This window comes from Mobula birostris, chromosome 21, assembly GCF_030028105.1.
Source record: "Mobula birostris isolate sMobBir1 chromosome 21, sMobBir1.hap1, whole genome shotgun sequence".
NCBI classification, from domain to species: Eukaryota; Metazoa; Chordata; class Chondrichthyes; order Myliobatiformes; family Myliobatidae; genus Mobula; species Mobula birostris.
The window spans coordinates 19,803,896-19,819,813 of record NC_092390.1 but is presented as its reverse complement, the minus strand read 5'-3'; the positions used below and the strand labels follow the sequence as shown (position 1 = coordinate 19,819,813).

General features: G+C 44.2%; 1 protein-coding gene across 1 annotated transcript in view; it reads right to left on the bottom strand.

Annotated features, from left to right (window-relative positions):
• The window catches only part of LOC140185653 (inorganic pyrophosphatase-like), a 44,910-nt gene extending 31,008 nt beyond the window's left edge, over window positions 1-13,902 (bottom strand). The window contains exons 1-4 of the mRNA XM_072239111.1: window positions 13,776-13,902; window positions 12,999-13,063; window positions 11,354-11,407; window positions 9-128 (exon numbers count right to left, since the gene is read on the bottom strand). Coding sequence (XP_072095212.1) covers window positions 9-128; window positions 11,354-11,407; window positions 12,999-13,063; window positions 13,776-13,833 — 297 coding nt within the window. The 5' untranslated portion in view covers window positions 13,834-13,902. The remainder of the gene's footprint in view (window positions 1-8; window positions 129-11,353; window positions 11,408-12,998; window positions 13,064-13,775) is intronic.
• Window positions 13,903-15,918: the final 2,016 nt, after the last annotated feature.

The following is a 15,918-nucleotide window of genomic DNA, read 5'->3' as shown; positions in this document are numbered from 1 at the left end:
ATGTTTACCTGTGGAAGAGCCCCATAGTTCCAAATATATCCCTTATAGGGGAAAATATTTGCCACAAATCGCATTTCCCCCTTTTTAACATCTTGTTTGATTGGGTTCAATGGTTCCTTTGTTGCAATCTGAAAGCAAAAATTCAGTTAAATTTCATTGCCCTTTGAAGGAAATTGAAAGCTTGGGTAAAACAAGTGAAATCACAAAGGCAATTCTATGGGGAATCATTGATCAACAGCCACAGAATTTAATCTTGTATCTAATTGTGGTTAAAACTATTGTCTGATGGGATACTTGACCATTCTGGAGCAGCTGGGCCTAAGACTGCTGATGCGTGTCGAGAATAATCTTGGATGATAAGCGCAGTACCAGGAACTACAATTAATAAGATACTAGGCCCCCGGAACCAGGATGCAGGATGCCTCTGGAGTAAATTATGAGTCCTGATAACAGGAAGCAGGAAGAACTGTTAGACTCGCGCTGAAAGATAATTGACATGTGTTTTAAATGATTGATCTTGTACTGACCGTGGGATGCCAAACAAAGGTATGTGAAGTTATTTGTTTTGCTGTATAAATATGAGCTCTGTATAACCTAGAATTCAGAGTTCTGGTGGTGGTGGTGGAGACTGCTGCAGACTCTCCACAATATCATGTTAATAAACTCTTAAAACGAAACTCGAAGTCACTCTGGTGTTCTTAGTTAGTGTTTCCACAAAAGGATCTGGTGACAAGGATGGGATCTCCATTGAGCGAGATCCGAAGAAAGGCTAACTAAGAGGGCAGAGTTAAACCTTAAGGGACTGCCCTAGCTGAAAGGGGGGTAGTTGCCAAAAACCTCCCTGGGAGAAGGGAAGGTAGCTGGTAGCCTAGCATCCAGCTGGTGACTCAGAGTAAGCCAAAACTGCTGCACGGCTGAGGCTGGAAGAAGACCTGAGAAGAAAACAAGCTAGTGCTACGAGAAAAACAAAGAAGAAAAAGCGTAGCTACAGGGGAAAAGGTAAGAGGAGACTTCGATGTTCGTAGATGGAGATTCAGTGAGTGCTCATTGTGTACATAGTGTGTATACAGAAATTTTGTGCTATCTTAACTGCAACTAAAATCCTAAACAGGAAAAATGGAAGTACCAGCAGTCGATTGGCTAGCGCTGATCCTGCTAATAAACCGAAGAGTTCAGAAGGTAAGACGAAGGCTTTGAACACTCAACTGCAGGTAGGAAAAAAGACCGCCAAAAAGATTAAAAATACAAAATGGTACCACCAGCAAATACCCCTTGTCCCCCCTGGATCCCCAGTGGGTATGGTAATCAGAGAAACAGGAGATAATTGTTATGCGGTAACATTCAGTAGTGATTTGTATGAGTGGTCACATGGGGATTTGCCGTATGGGGGAAGTTTTAATTTGAGACTAATCCAACACTGGGAGGACAGCACCCAAAATAGGGACGGTGACCCAAATTGGGATGCTGATTACATGTTAAGATGTTCTCAACGATGGAAGGAGGTGGCTAAAAGACACCGATCTCCAAAGAAAGGAGAGTAAGCAGCCTGAAACAGAGACGGCTGGATCTGAAATGAAACCTGTCATGGGACTTTATCCCCCGACTCCCCATACCGGCCACTGCCCTACTGGCACCCAATTGTGAAATAGGTGTTTTAATAGTGATGACAGCTGCCTTGGGACGACCCGCACCCCATCCTTACAACACCCCCATGTCAGAAGTTCAGGCACCTGACACCCCCAGGGGAGCAGACATCACTGTAATGAGATGGGTCTCAGGAAAGAGGAATTGAAGCTGAGGGAGCCGAAGGAAGTGTTAGCAGTACTAGTGATGACTCAAAAAATGCCTGAAAAGGCAGACGAAAAACAGGCAGGAAAAGAGAATGGAGAATAACCTTTAACAGACACCTTCATTATATCTAAGACAGCCCCGTTCCCCCTGCTGGGTCCGCAGACCCTTTGTAAATTAGAGGCAACATTGCACTGTACGGCTGAAGGTATATACATGGAGCTTCCTCAAGTTAGGGTCACTCAAATGCTAAAATTAATGAATGGGCTAGAAAGGGTCAGTTCAGAACCCATACTATACTGTTGGCAGCTGGATAGCAATCCCCATGCCTGGCAAGTCCAGAGACTGTATGACAAATCGATAGGACGAGCCAACCTCTACATACAAAATCTGCAGCCGAGGAAAGCAGCAGCTCCATTGCACGGCCTATTACACTTTGTAAATGGACTCACACTATGATCAAGCTGTACACTCTTATTTGAATGGTGAAGAAAAACTGAAGGCAACACCGTCTGTGTACTTTGGTCCCAAGGGATTAGGGCTCCTGGTAGACTTAGTGGAAGATCAGGAAAAAAAGATTCCGACTAGGGGACTCCTCAATGCCTCATTTGACAGTGGCCATAAAGCCACCAGCAAAACCTAAAGATAACCAGACGATGATAAACAATTGGCAAAAGAAGCCAAGGCTGTTTATACTATAACTCTGCCGGTACTGGGACAAGAAGCCTGAATAGGATTCTTTAATGAAAAGGAGGGGAGAATTATGTTAAAGTCCGAGAGCTGGGAAACAACCTTTGAAAAGCAACAGCCGCCAGCAGAAGACCCTCTACTTCTCCTTAGAGCCTTAGCGTGGGTACCAGTGAACCTATGGGCCCACATAACAATCATGTGGGAAAGGCCCAAACAGCTCCTGAGCATAAAGTTACTCTAAAAAAAGAATGTGTCACAGCCCTGTATTAAACAGTACCATATAGCTACTGAAGCTGAAAAAGGTACCACTCCGGTAATTGACTCATTGCAGCAAGGGGTGCTGGTGAAGACACAAAGCCCGTGTAACACTGCTATATTACCTATTCCAAAAGCAGGCCGGAGAAATGAGTGACATTTTGTGCAGGACCTAAGAGCCATAAATAAGACAGTCATCCCTATTGCTCCGCTGGTGCTGGACACCAACATTATACTTAACTCTATACCTGCGGAAGCTAGTGTCTTTACTGTAGTTGATCTGTGTTCAGCATTTTGCTCCATACCTTTGCACAAGGATAGCCAGCATTTATTTGCCTTTACTTATAAGAATCAGCAATATACGTGGACACGTCTGCCCTAGGGGTATACCGAAAGCCCTGCAGTTTATGCCACAGCAGTTAAAAATGATTTGGACAAATGCCAGCTGTCCGAATATTCCACGCTGATTCAATATGCAGACGACATCCTGATAGCTTCTGCTACAGAGCCCCAATGTCTGACAGATTCTTTAAGTCTCCTTGAACATTTGGCAGGAAGAGGGCACAGGATGTCTGTGGAGAAAATGCAGTTTTGCCAAGAGACTGTCCAGTACCTTGGATTCCAGCTCCAAGTATCTTGGAGCTGGAATTTTGGGAAGGGATTGAATAAAAGCAATAAAGCAGGTCCCAGTTTCCAAAACAAAAAAGGACATTCTTTCTTTCCTGGGCATGGTAGGGTATTGTTGACGGTGGATTCCCACATACCGGGAGAGGGATGCAGTATTGCGTTCTGCTATGTTGAAAACGAAGACGCTCCCCCCCCACCGTCGAATGGACACCCAAAAGGGAAAAGGCCTTCCATGAGCTAAAGGAGGCTTTAGTCACGGCACCTGCGCTAGGATTACCTAGCTATAACAAGCCTTTTCAACTATATGTGGACGAATTGCGAGGATGAGACCAGTAGCTTATTATTCCGCAGCATTACAAGCTGCTGTTAAGGGAATGCCAGCCTGTTTGCACGCAGTGACTGCCACCAGAGTAATGGTAGAAAAGTCTATTCCTATTGTATTGGATTACCCGTGAACTGCAATAGGACCCCATGCCATAATGCCACTGTTGAATTCAGCTGCTACTCAGCATTTTACCATGGCCAGAAGGACAGGTTATGAGGTGATTTCTTCTCTCTCGATCTAACTATACATACAAAAGATCTCTGGCTATTAATCCAGCTACTTTTGCTCCATTACCATCTGCACAGCAGGATGAGGATGACCATGACAGTCTGCTCACAGTGGAAGCCACTACTACTCCCTCACCAGATCTGAGAAGCGAACCTATTGATAACCCTGATTTAATTCTTTTCAAACAGCTCTTCGCACCGCCCAAGGGATGACCTGTTGCTGGCAGGGTATGCTATAGTAACTCCCCATGAGGTAGTGGAAGCTTATGCACTGCCAAGAGGAACATCAGCGCAGGCCGCAGAACTCTATGCCGTTACCCGTGCTTGCATTTTGGCTGAAGGACAAGCAGCCAATGTTTATACCAGCTCATGTTATGCATTTGGGGGTAGCACACGACTTTGGGCAATTGTGGAAAAATAATGGATTTATCACCTCATTGGGGAAAGCGATTAAACACGCCTCCTTAGTACTGAACCTTTTAGAAGCTATACAGTTGCCACAGCCTTTAGCGATAATTAAGTGCAAGGCACACACCTCAGCCAAGGATGAGGTCTCCAACGGTTTGCAGACATAGTAGCAAACCAGATGGCCTTTCAGCAACAACCTGTGCGACAGACCTCTCGGGTTGAATCGGGAGGGAAGCAGCTCCCTGTGTGTTATTGTCCAGCAGTTGCAGGAAGCCCAAAATCTTGCCTCACAGCACGAGAAATGTACCTGGAAAAAATATGGATGCTACAAGGATACCAAGCTATGGTGTCACCCAGACAGCCCAGTAGTGTGCAAACGTAGTTTATTTTTGTCCCGGGCTCACCTAACACATGGCCAAAGGAGGGATGCAGCATGCCATCACTCAACAATGGTACGCCCCAGGGATTACAGTAACTATCCAGAAGGAAGCATGTACTTGTTTAGTTTGCCAGCAAAACAACAGAGGAAAGACGCTTGCTAGATTTGATCACCTGTCCCATCCGGAAATACCTTTTGAAAAACTTCCAAGTTGACTTTGTACGTATGCCCGCAGAAAGGGGGTTTAGGTATATGTTAATAACAGACATGTTTTCCAGATGGGTGGAGGCCTATCCAACTAGGAGGGATGATGCAAGAACTGTGGTGAACATACTAATGAAAGAAATTATGCCCAGGTTTGGAAGTCCCCTAGGGATAAATAGCGACAAAGGAACCCATTTTACAAATAAATTCGTGCAGGGACTGAAGAAAACCTTGGAGTTCCAGTGGAAATTGCATACCCCCTACCAGCCTCAGTCCTTGGGTATGGTGGACAGAGTAAATGAGGAAATAAAAGCGGCTTTGACAAAAGTTTGTCTGAAAAACGGCCTCGGATGGCCAGATGCGCTGCCCTTAGTAATGTACACTCTGCAAAATCAGAAGAATAGAAATACAGGACTTAGCCCTCATGAAATTTTGATGGGGCAGCCTATGACAACAGGAACTAAGCCTCCCATGACCGCAGAAAAGGTAGAGCTAATATGGAATGATGAGAAGACACTGAAATACGCACAAGCTGTGTGTCAGGAGGCAGGGAAATTGTATGAGAGGGTCTGGCAAGCCCAGGCACCTTTAACTTAAGGTAATATGCATCCATTTAAGCCAGGAGATAAAATATATGTGAGATCAATGAATAAAGATTCTTTCTCTCCCAGGTGGAAAGGCCCCTACCTAGTGCTGCTGACGACCCCTACAGCCGTTAAGGTGAAGGAGAAACCTGAGTGGATACATGCCACCAGGTGCAAGTTGCACCACGACAAGGGCGAAATAAACACTGAACAAGTGGCATCTTCCCCAAGACAGGGGAACGGCACTGAGAACTAAGAACCAATTGTCACTGAGAGACTGGAAAAGAAATCTATTCTAACCTGTAGCTCATGTTATATATCCAGTGACTGATTATTAACAAAATATATACTCGATAGAGGACTAATGTGAAGGAAGTAGTGGGGGTAGGATTGATTAAGTGCCTAACAGCGCCGGAGGGTAAGTACAAAGAAATGGAGAAGTGAAGAAGTTGTTGAGCATGTAAAGAAAGGGCAGGATCATCCACACTTACACAATACATGGTGGCAGTTTGCTCATTATATGGCCTACCGCACAAATTTAACAAACTGTTATGTTTGTATGGCAGTTCCCCATTCCACGCAGAGTTCTGTAGATCTTAAACCCCTGCCGATTGGAACAGAATCTTCGCTATGCATATTGGTAGGATTACAGGCCTATACTATTTCAGGCAGTGAGTCTGCTCGAAATTGTCTCGACTCCGTAAGCGCAAGGTATCTGGTCTTGAATAGTCTTAAGCTATGGGGCAGTACCACCACTAACTTTACAACACTGTGCTCCCCCCATTGTCTCCAAGCTGGAGCCATAGATAGTGGCTCCAACACTACCACTGTGCCAAGGGAGGCGTATATAAAAACACGCGTAGCCCCAGCTCCAGTCTGTTTGTGTTCAGGACCAGGGTCTAAGAACTGGTTAAGATTTTCCTTGTGTGATACCTCCTTCGCACCTCTAATGCAGTGGCCCCATCAAACCGACAATGTGACCACCAGAGAGTACTGGACAGGTAAAAATTGGACCAATATTACTGTTCACCGCCTCTATAGTATATGGACGGCAACGGGAATATATGGGGTGCCCAGGGTAAGCTGGATCTGTGGGTCTAGGGCGTATCCATGGCTCCCTAGGCAATGGGCTGGCTGCCGCTTTAATCTACCTGTTACAACTATAGTCCCACCACTCAATGTTTCTCATGCAGATCACCTACACTCATGAACTAGACATGGTCTTCGAATTTCTGCAGGGAGTAAGGTTTTGGCAGAATTCCTCCCTTGGTAGGGTACAGTAAATAATGTCCATATAATAGACAATATAAGTTTAGAACTAGAACAACTGGCCAATAAGACTATAGAGGGGTTTGCCATTCTGAACCAAGAAACGCAAAAAACGCAAGGACTGGTGACCTTACAGAACAGAATGGCCCTAGACTATGTATTAGCCAGGGGTAGAGGGGTCTTTTAGTAGGGAAAGAATGTTGCACCTACATACCCAATGCTTCAGAAAATATGACCCAGTTGCGAGATGAAACACATAGACTGAACTCTCAAGCCCCTCCAGAAGGCTGGGATTTCTTTAGGTGGATTAAATCAGTGTTAGAAGGAAAATTTTCCTGCTTACAGTCCCTCTTTTACAGCCTCATTGCCCTGGTCTGCCTAGTGGCGGTAGTTCATTGTGTCATACAACTATGCATTCGCTGGGTCTGCGTCCGTACAAAGCCAAAACCAGGGGAGACGGTAGAATTACTCTATGTGCAATCTCACATCACGGGAGACAGGAAAGAAGAGGATAGTTATGATGAGGAGGATGTTTAAGAATGCACCCTTATCCAGTGGGTTATGAGCCCCCACTTCAGAAAGAAGGGAGTACGAATCTTTAAGTGTTGATCAGAAAGATCAACAAGGATGGATTTGTGGTAGAAATAGTTAAAACTATTGTCTGATGGGATACTTGACCATTCTGGAACAGCTGGGCCTGAGATTGCTAATGCGTGTCCAGAGTAATCTCGGACGATAAGCGGAGTACCGGGAACTCCAATTAATAAGATACTAGGCCTCTGGATCCAGGAGGCAGGATGCCTCTGGGGGTAAATTATGAGTCCTGATAAATGGAAACAGGAAGAACTGTTAGACTTGCGCTGAGAGATAATTGACATGTTTTAAACAATTGATCTTGTACTGACCGTGGGATGCCAAACGAAGTTATATGAAGTTGTTTGTCATGCTGTATAAATATGAGCTCTGTATAACCTAGAATTCAGAGTTCTGGTGGTGGTGGAGACTGCTGCAGACTCTCCATGATACCATGTTAATAAACTCAAAACAAAACTTGAAGTCACTCTGGTGTTCTTAGTGTTTCCACAACACTAATTTTAAGAATTAAAGTGAGGAAAGTAATGTTGCAGCTGTACAAAACTTTGGTTTACTCACATTTGGAGTAAGGGCATTGCATTACAGTAAGGATGTAGAGATTTTGCAGAGCCTGTAGCAGTTGTTCACCAGGATGTTGTCTGTGTTGTTGAGAAAAAACTAGCCTACAAATGAGTGGTTGCATATAACATGCAAGTTTGTGAATGTTGGGGTCTGTGTCTATCCTGAGTGATTGGAGCTGGTTGCTGATAGAGAGCAAACAGTCATAAATTACCAGTTGTCACTTGTTGAAAGAAGGGCAATAAATGGATGCTGGCTTGGAACAGAGCTACTAGAAAGGTGTTAAAAGTCATTCGGATGACATAATAGCCAGTTAACACTGAAATGCAACACTTGAATTGGTATGGAATGAATATAAAAGCAGACACTTTGAAGAATAACCATCACAGGTACAAGGGTGAGCGATGGAACACATGGAGAGAGTGAATTGGGATTACAAGGAATGCCTAGTCAATGTAGGCTCCTTTATTACCTGGGTATTACCTTTACTCTTTGACTACTCAAGAGAGTCAGGGAAACCTAGTAGGTGTGCACACAGGTACTTAAGTGTATGAATGCACGTACTTGTTAGTTTAGACAATAAAGATGCTTGTTGCTAATTACAGATGATATCTGTATCCCTCAGATAATAATTACAAGACGTAATCCTTGTAAAACCTGCATTAGAAAGTATAGGAGGAGAGGATCAACATATTTGAACTGTTTCCTCTGGAGTCTGGAGGCTGAGGAGCAACCTGATAGAATGATAAGATGCATTGATAGGGTAGATGGAGTTATTCCCACAGGATGGAAATCTCCAGTATGAGAGGGCATAGATTTAAACTGAGAAGGGAAAGATTTACACGGCATGATTTTTGTTTTAAACAGATAGTTATGACTGGAACACACTGCCAGGATAGTTGGTGGAAGCAGATACATCAGAATACTCCAAGGCATTTATACAATGGAAGGATATAGACAACATGCAGGTGCATTGGATTACATGCATCTTATAAATATTATGTACTTTAAAAATACGCCGAAATTAGCATGATTTCCTTAGGGGAAAATCTTGTCTGATAAATCCGTTAGAATTCTTGGAAGAAATAACAAGCTGGATAGACAAAGGAGGATTGGTGGATGATGTGTACTTGGATTTTCAAAAAGGGTTTGACAAGGACCACACATGTGGCTGCTTAAGTAGTTAAGACCCCATGATTTTACAGGAAGATATTGGATGGCGAGTATTGGATGATTGGCAGGAGGCAAAGACTGGGAATAAAGGGAACTTTTTCTGGTTGGCTGCCAGTGACTAGTAGTGTTTCAGTGTCGGGACAGCTTCTTTTTACGTTATATGTCTATGATCTAGACGATGTAACTGATGGCTTTGTGGACAAGTTTGCAGACGATACGAAGACAGCTGGAGGGGCAGGTAGTGTTGATAAAGCAGAGGGGCTACAGAAGGACTGAGATTAGGAGAATAGGCAAAGAAGTAACAGATGGAATACAGTGTGTCAAGAAGTTTATGGTCATGGACTTTGATAGAAGAATTAAAAGCATAGACTATTTTCTAAATGGAGAGGAAATTCAAAAATCTCAGGTACAAAGGGACTTGGGAGTCCTTGTGTAGGATTCCCTAAAGGTTAATTTGAGTTGGCGGTGAGGAAGGAAATGCAATGTTAGCATTCATTTTAAGAGGACTAGAACATAAAAGGATATAACGTTAAGGCACTGGTGCAGCCTCACTTGATACTGTGAGCAGTTTTGAGCTCCTTAACTAAGAAAGGACACGCTAACATTGGAGACGGTTCAAAGGAGGTTCGCAGAAGTGATTCCGGGAATGAAAGGCTTATCATATGAGCAGCATCTGATGGCGCAAACATGAGGAAATCTGCAGATGATGGAATTCCAAGCAACACTCTTACTGTCTCTTCTTTCAGTTAGTCCTGACGAAGGGTCTCAGCCCGAAACGTCGACTATACCTCTTCCTATAGATGCTGTGCTGCGTTCACTAGCATTTGAATTCAGAAGAATGGGGATCTCATTGAAACCTATCGAATGTGAAAGGCCTTAGTACAGAGGGTGTTTCTTATGGTGGGGGAATCTATGACCAGAGAACGCAGCCACAGAATAGAGGGGTGTCCATTTAAAATGGAGATGAGGAGGAATCTCTTTAGTCAGAGTGGTGAATCTGTGGAATTCATAGCCACTGGTGGCTGTGGAATCCAATTCATTGAGTAGATTGAAGTTACAGATCGATAGTGTCTTGATTAGCCAGGGCTTGAAGATATATGGGGAGAAATCAAGAGGTTGGGCTGAGAGAGAAATAATAACTGTTTAAAAACAAACATTACAGTAGATGCAATATGCAGTGAGGAATACAGTATTCTAATGTTTTAATAGCATGAGCCTGTATTTTGCACTCTTCTGACTTTATAAGTAGTGAGAATAACTAATCAACATAATAGCAACATAGAATCAAAATCTTTCACTTTCCCTTAAGTGTAATCAATTATATTATAGTGAAAAACAGAAACATAGCAGCTTCTCCATCTTAGATGTTTTGGTAGCTGATATTTATGAAGAATGTTTTTCCAGGAAAAGATTTTACATCAATCTTTTTGGAATCAGATTTGAGTAATGAAATCATACCTCTCTACTATCAGAATCCCAAACTGAGCCACAGCCCCTGTTCCTTCATATCTGCTGCTTCTCAGGGATCTCAGATAGCCTGGTAATGGAGCTACCAACCAATGCAAAAGCCAAAGTTCAAATGTATTATACATGTCACCATATACAATTCAGAGATTCATTTCCCAGCCACAGGGCAAGGGACCAACTTCACTGGCAACTAGTCAGTTGTTAGCTTTGGCAAGTGACTTTAAAATCTACCTTACAATAAGGTAACAGCAAACATCAGCAGTTACAATAGTTAGTTGCCAGCCAATAAGTCAGACATTCTAGCCCAATATCTCACCACTAAATATTGCAGATCCACAAATCCTCTTAAATCTTACTTGAATCAACTACTTTCTGATGTAACATGTTAAGAGGATTTATAAGTAATCCCGCAATGCTGAGTGCCAAGGCATCAAATCAACTCAGCTCACCAAACAATGCGGGAGAAAATGACTGAATACAAATCTCGCTACATCAGACAGTAAGTGGTGCAAGTCAACTTCAATAACCAAAGCCTAATCACTGTTCCAAGTAATGAGCAATTAAGGTAACACGTGTACTGAGTCAAGGTCAATGTACAAGTGTAACAAAAGATCTCATTTTTATGTCCAATAAAATGTGCCCGCTAGTGATTGCCATGATGAAACCCAGATTATCGATTTTTGAAATACATTTGACAAACTTTTTCAAAATATTCTATTCAATATGTTGGAAACTTTTAAGAAATAAATTGAAAGCAAATAACAAATTAACAATGAAATTATTAATAGACAGAAATAGGAATTACCTCCATCTTTGCATTGGTCCAGCGTGGAACCTCCACAACCATGTTAAACACATTCTGCAAGCCAATTCACATTTATGCGTTAGTGAACACTATTTATCAGATTCCTACCTTTTGGCCTGCCAGCACATACACACCCTTATACACATATGAAAGGTCAGAGTAATTGCAGCAATATTTCAATAACAGAATATATTTAAGATGAGTAATGATCAAACATCACAGCAAGGGAATTAAAGGTTATGGGGAAAAGGCAGGTAGATGGAGATGAATCCATGGCTAGATCAGCCATGATCTTATTGAATGGCGGAGCAGGCTCAACAGGCCAGATGGCCGACTCCTGCTCCTATTTCTTATGCTCTTATAACATGATTGGGAAAATCCAAGAACAAAACTTTTCCCTCCTCTCCATGTGGCATATTTAGGGCTTGCAGCCCATAAAAAAACTGTACAAAGTTAATTTTGTTGCCAGTATTCAGGCCAAATGCAGCCTGTCTTTATACAAGTCACTTGTATCAGTTCTGACACCCAGTCCAGTCCTGTCTGTGGAGTTTTCCCATTCTCCCTGGACCTCCCTCATACACTCAGGTTTACTGTCACATTAGTGAGTAACTATACATTACTCTGGTGTACGTGCCAAGTGGGGGGAAAAAAATCGGGGGCACTAAATTACGTGGTAAAATAATGAAGTGGTGCCAGAGTAGCATAGCAGTTAGCATAACACTGAGACAGCCTGGGGTGTCGGACTTCAACCCCGATGCCTTCTTTGTACCTCCTCCCCATAGATTGCATGGGTTTTCTCTGGTGCTCTGGTTTCCTCCCACAGTCCAAAGACCTACTGTTAGTAGGTTAATTGGACATTGTAAATTGTACCATGATTATGCAACAGCGTTGCTGGGTGGCATGGCTCAAAGGACAGGAAGGCCTTGTATCGCTAAATAAATAACAGGCACAAAGAAAGGTTACAGTGAAGGAATGGGATTTCTCTGACATGGCCTTCTATTTCATAAGAAAAAAATACACAAAAATAGAATCAGATCATAAACCTGCCTCTCATCTCCTGCCAACACCATCTCTCACGTCCTGTTCTAGCTTGAGCTTAACATCTGGAAAGTCTCAGTGGAGAAGCAAATGGATAATCTTTGCTCTGAAAAGTCTCAACGGTGAAAGATCACTAGAAAGCGTTGAAATAAAGAGACCTAAACTTCAGGATAATATCATTAACTGCCAGAAGACAACGTGTGTTTGAGAAGGGGTCAAGGGCAAAGAAAGGAATGGAATTAATAGTGGACAACTGATGTACTACCTTCACTTTTAGTAGTTAGGAAATTTCTACTCCAACAGTGATGGTTAGCATGGCAAAAAAGCCAATGCAGAGAAGGAAACTAAATCTGCCATAAAAAGTCCAGAGAAGGAAAGATATATCTGCCAGACAATAACATCCAGTCTTGAGTATATTGCTTATTTTACTTGAGTCTAAAGCCTTGTGCACCCCCACCATGTAGTAGGGGCAGGAGAATCAGGATTTAGACCCAGCTAGAATGAAGACCCTGCCTTCCAAGCAAAATCAGAGTTCACCACGAAAGACAGATGATGAGCAACACACAAGGAGAGATGAGCAAAAACACACTTTAGCCTAGTGTCCTACCTGTGACTCTGAAGCCCAAAGTGGGATATCATGCAAAGGAGAAATTAGCTGACCCTGAGCATTGCCTATAAATAACAGAAAACAGAATCGTAAGTGACCACTCCTGTCCCTTCCCCCCCCACCACTCAGCCTCCAAATACCCCCCTTTCTCCAACTCACCTGTTTCTCACTCCCTAACCTGCCTCGACTCCTACCTCCATCACTTTTTTCTTTCCCTTCCCCTTAGCTCCTCTCATCCTTTCCTCCCTCCTTCCCAATCTCCCCTCTCCCACGCCCTGCACCGACCCATCCTCCTCCGACCTTCCACGTCTCACTTGGCGCCTCCTCCATTCCCCTCCCCTCCCCCCCCCCATTCCCACGCGCCTCAATCCCCCCTCATCCCTGTCCCCTTGCACACATCTGAACATTAATGGATGCCCAAAGTGGGCAGGTGTAGTACAGCGCTGCTATACAACCCTACGGAGGTATATATAGTCCATCATAAACACTAAATCCAGAATGACACATACAAAACGCTGGAGGGAAGCACAGGAAATGAAAACATTCGACATTTCGCGCGGAGTTCCGATGAAGGGCCTCAGCGCGAACCGGTCGACTACTTTCATTACCACAGATGCTGCCTGAACTGCTAAGCTCCTTCAACGTCTTGAATGAGACGCAGCCCTGTAGGGGCTGGTGTACGTTTGTCCCCGTGGCAATGACTCTCCTTCCACCTTCCCACCAGCCTGCCCCGCTCCCTCCTCCCACCCCCCGGTTTCCTGGCTTTACAAAACCTACGAAAATACAACTTGTAGGAGCTGGTGTACACTTGGCCCCGTTCCTCCACCCGGTACATGGCGCCGCTTCTCCTCTCCGATCCGCTAGCACTGCAGCGCGCGCTCGGCGTCCCGCACGCACTTCCGCTGACACCGCCCACTTCCGCCGGACCCCGCCCACTTCTGCTGACACCGCCCACTTCCGCCGGACTCCGCCCACTTCCGCTGACATCGCCGACGCCTCCTGCATCCTCGCCGCGCTGGCGCCGTCCGCCGCTGCCCTGCTCGTTCGGAATGAGGATGGTGGTTTCCGCGGTCTCCACCAGCTTCTTCCTCGCTGTTCTTTTTGATGTTTAAATGGTGGTTGGCAGCCCAACTTAAAGCTGCATTATTAGAGTGTGGTGTAGCGAATTGGGAAATGAAACCCTTACTTCTTCTATTTCAAATTAAAACTAAATTACCCCAAAAGACTACTGTGAATTAAAGTCACTCTCATAACTTAAAAAGTTTTTCAATGAAAGTTATCAATCCCCAAAGATTGTAATGAACCCTGTGTTTGAATTCTTTCAACCTTATATGCTTCATATGGTAGTACTATATAGAACATAGAATAGTACAGCACAGTACAGGCCCTTCAGCCCACAATGTTGTGCCGACCCTCAAACCCTGCCTTCCATATAACCCCCCCCCACCTTAAGTTCCTCCATATACCTGTCTAGTAGTGTCTTAAACTTCACTAGTGTATTTGCCTCCACCACTGACTCAGGCAGTGCATTCCACGCACCAACCACTCTCTGAGTAAAAAACCTTCCTCTAATATCCCCCTTGAACTTCCCGCCACTTACCTTAAAGCCATGTCCCCTTGTATTAAGCAATGGTGCCCTGGGGAAGAGGTGCTGGCTATCCACTCTTATCTATTCCTCTTATTATCTTGTACTCCTCTATCATGTCTCCTCTCATCCTCCTTCTCTCCAAAGAGTAAAGCCCTTAACCTCTGATCATAATGCAGACTCTCTAAACCAGGCAGCATCCTAGTAAATCTCCTCTGTACCCTTTCCAATGCTTCCACATGCTTCCCATAGTAAGGCGACCAGAACTGGACACAGTACTCCAAGTGTGGCCTAACCAGAGTTTTATAGAGCTGCATCATTACCTCGCGACTCTTAAACTCTATCCTTCGACTTATGAAAGCTAACACCTCATAAGCTTTCTTAACTACCCTATCTACCTGTGAGGCAACTTTCAGGGATCTGTGGACATGTACCCCCAGTTCCCTCTGCTCCTCCACACTACCAAGTATTCTGCCTTGGAGTTTGTCTTTTCAAAGTGTACCACCTCACACTTCTCCGGGTGAACTCCATCTGCCACTTCTCAGCCCACTTTTGCAACCTTTCAATGTCTCTCTGCAATCTTCGACAATCCTCTACACTGTCTACAATACCACCAAACTTTGTGTCATCTGCAAACTTGCCAACCCACCCTTCTACCCCCACATTACCCCCCCCATTAATAAAAATCACGAAAAGTAGAGGTCCCAGAACGGATCCTTGTGGGACACCACTAGTCACAACCCTCCAGTCCAAATGTACTCCCTCCACCACGACCCTCTGCCTTCTGCAGGCAAGCCAATTCTGATTCCACCTGGCCAAATTTCCCTGGATCTCATGCCTTCTGACTTTCTGATTAAGCCTACCGTGTGGAACCTTGTCAAATACCTTACTAAAATCCATATACATCACATCCACTGCACTACCCTCAACTATATGCCTGGTCACCTCCTCAAAGAACACTATCAGGCTTGTTAGACATGATCTGCCCTTCACAAAGCCATGCTGACTGTTCCTGATCAGACCATGCTTCTCTAAATGCCCATAGATCCTATCTATAAGAATCTTTTCCAACAGCTTTCCCACCACAGACATAAGGCTCACTGGTCTATAATTACCCGGACTATCCCTACTACCTTTTTTGAACAAGGGGACAACATTCGCCTCCCTCCAATCCTCTGGTACCATTCCCGTAGACAATGAGGACATAAAGATCCTAGCCAGAGGCTCAGCAATCTCTTCCCTCACCTTGTGTAGCAGCCTTGGGAGTATTCCATCAGGCCCCGGGGACTTATCCGTCCTAATGTATTTTAATAAATCCAACACCTCCTCTACCTT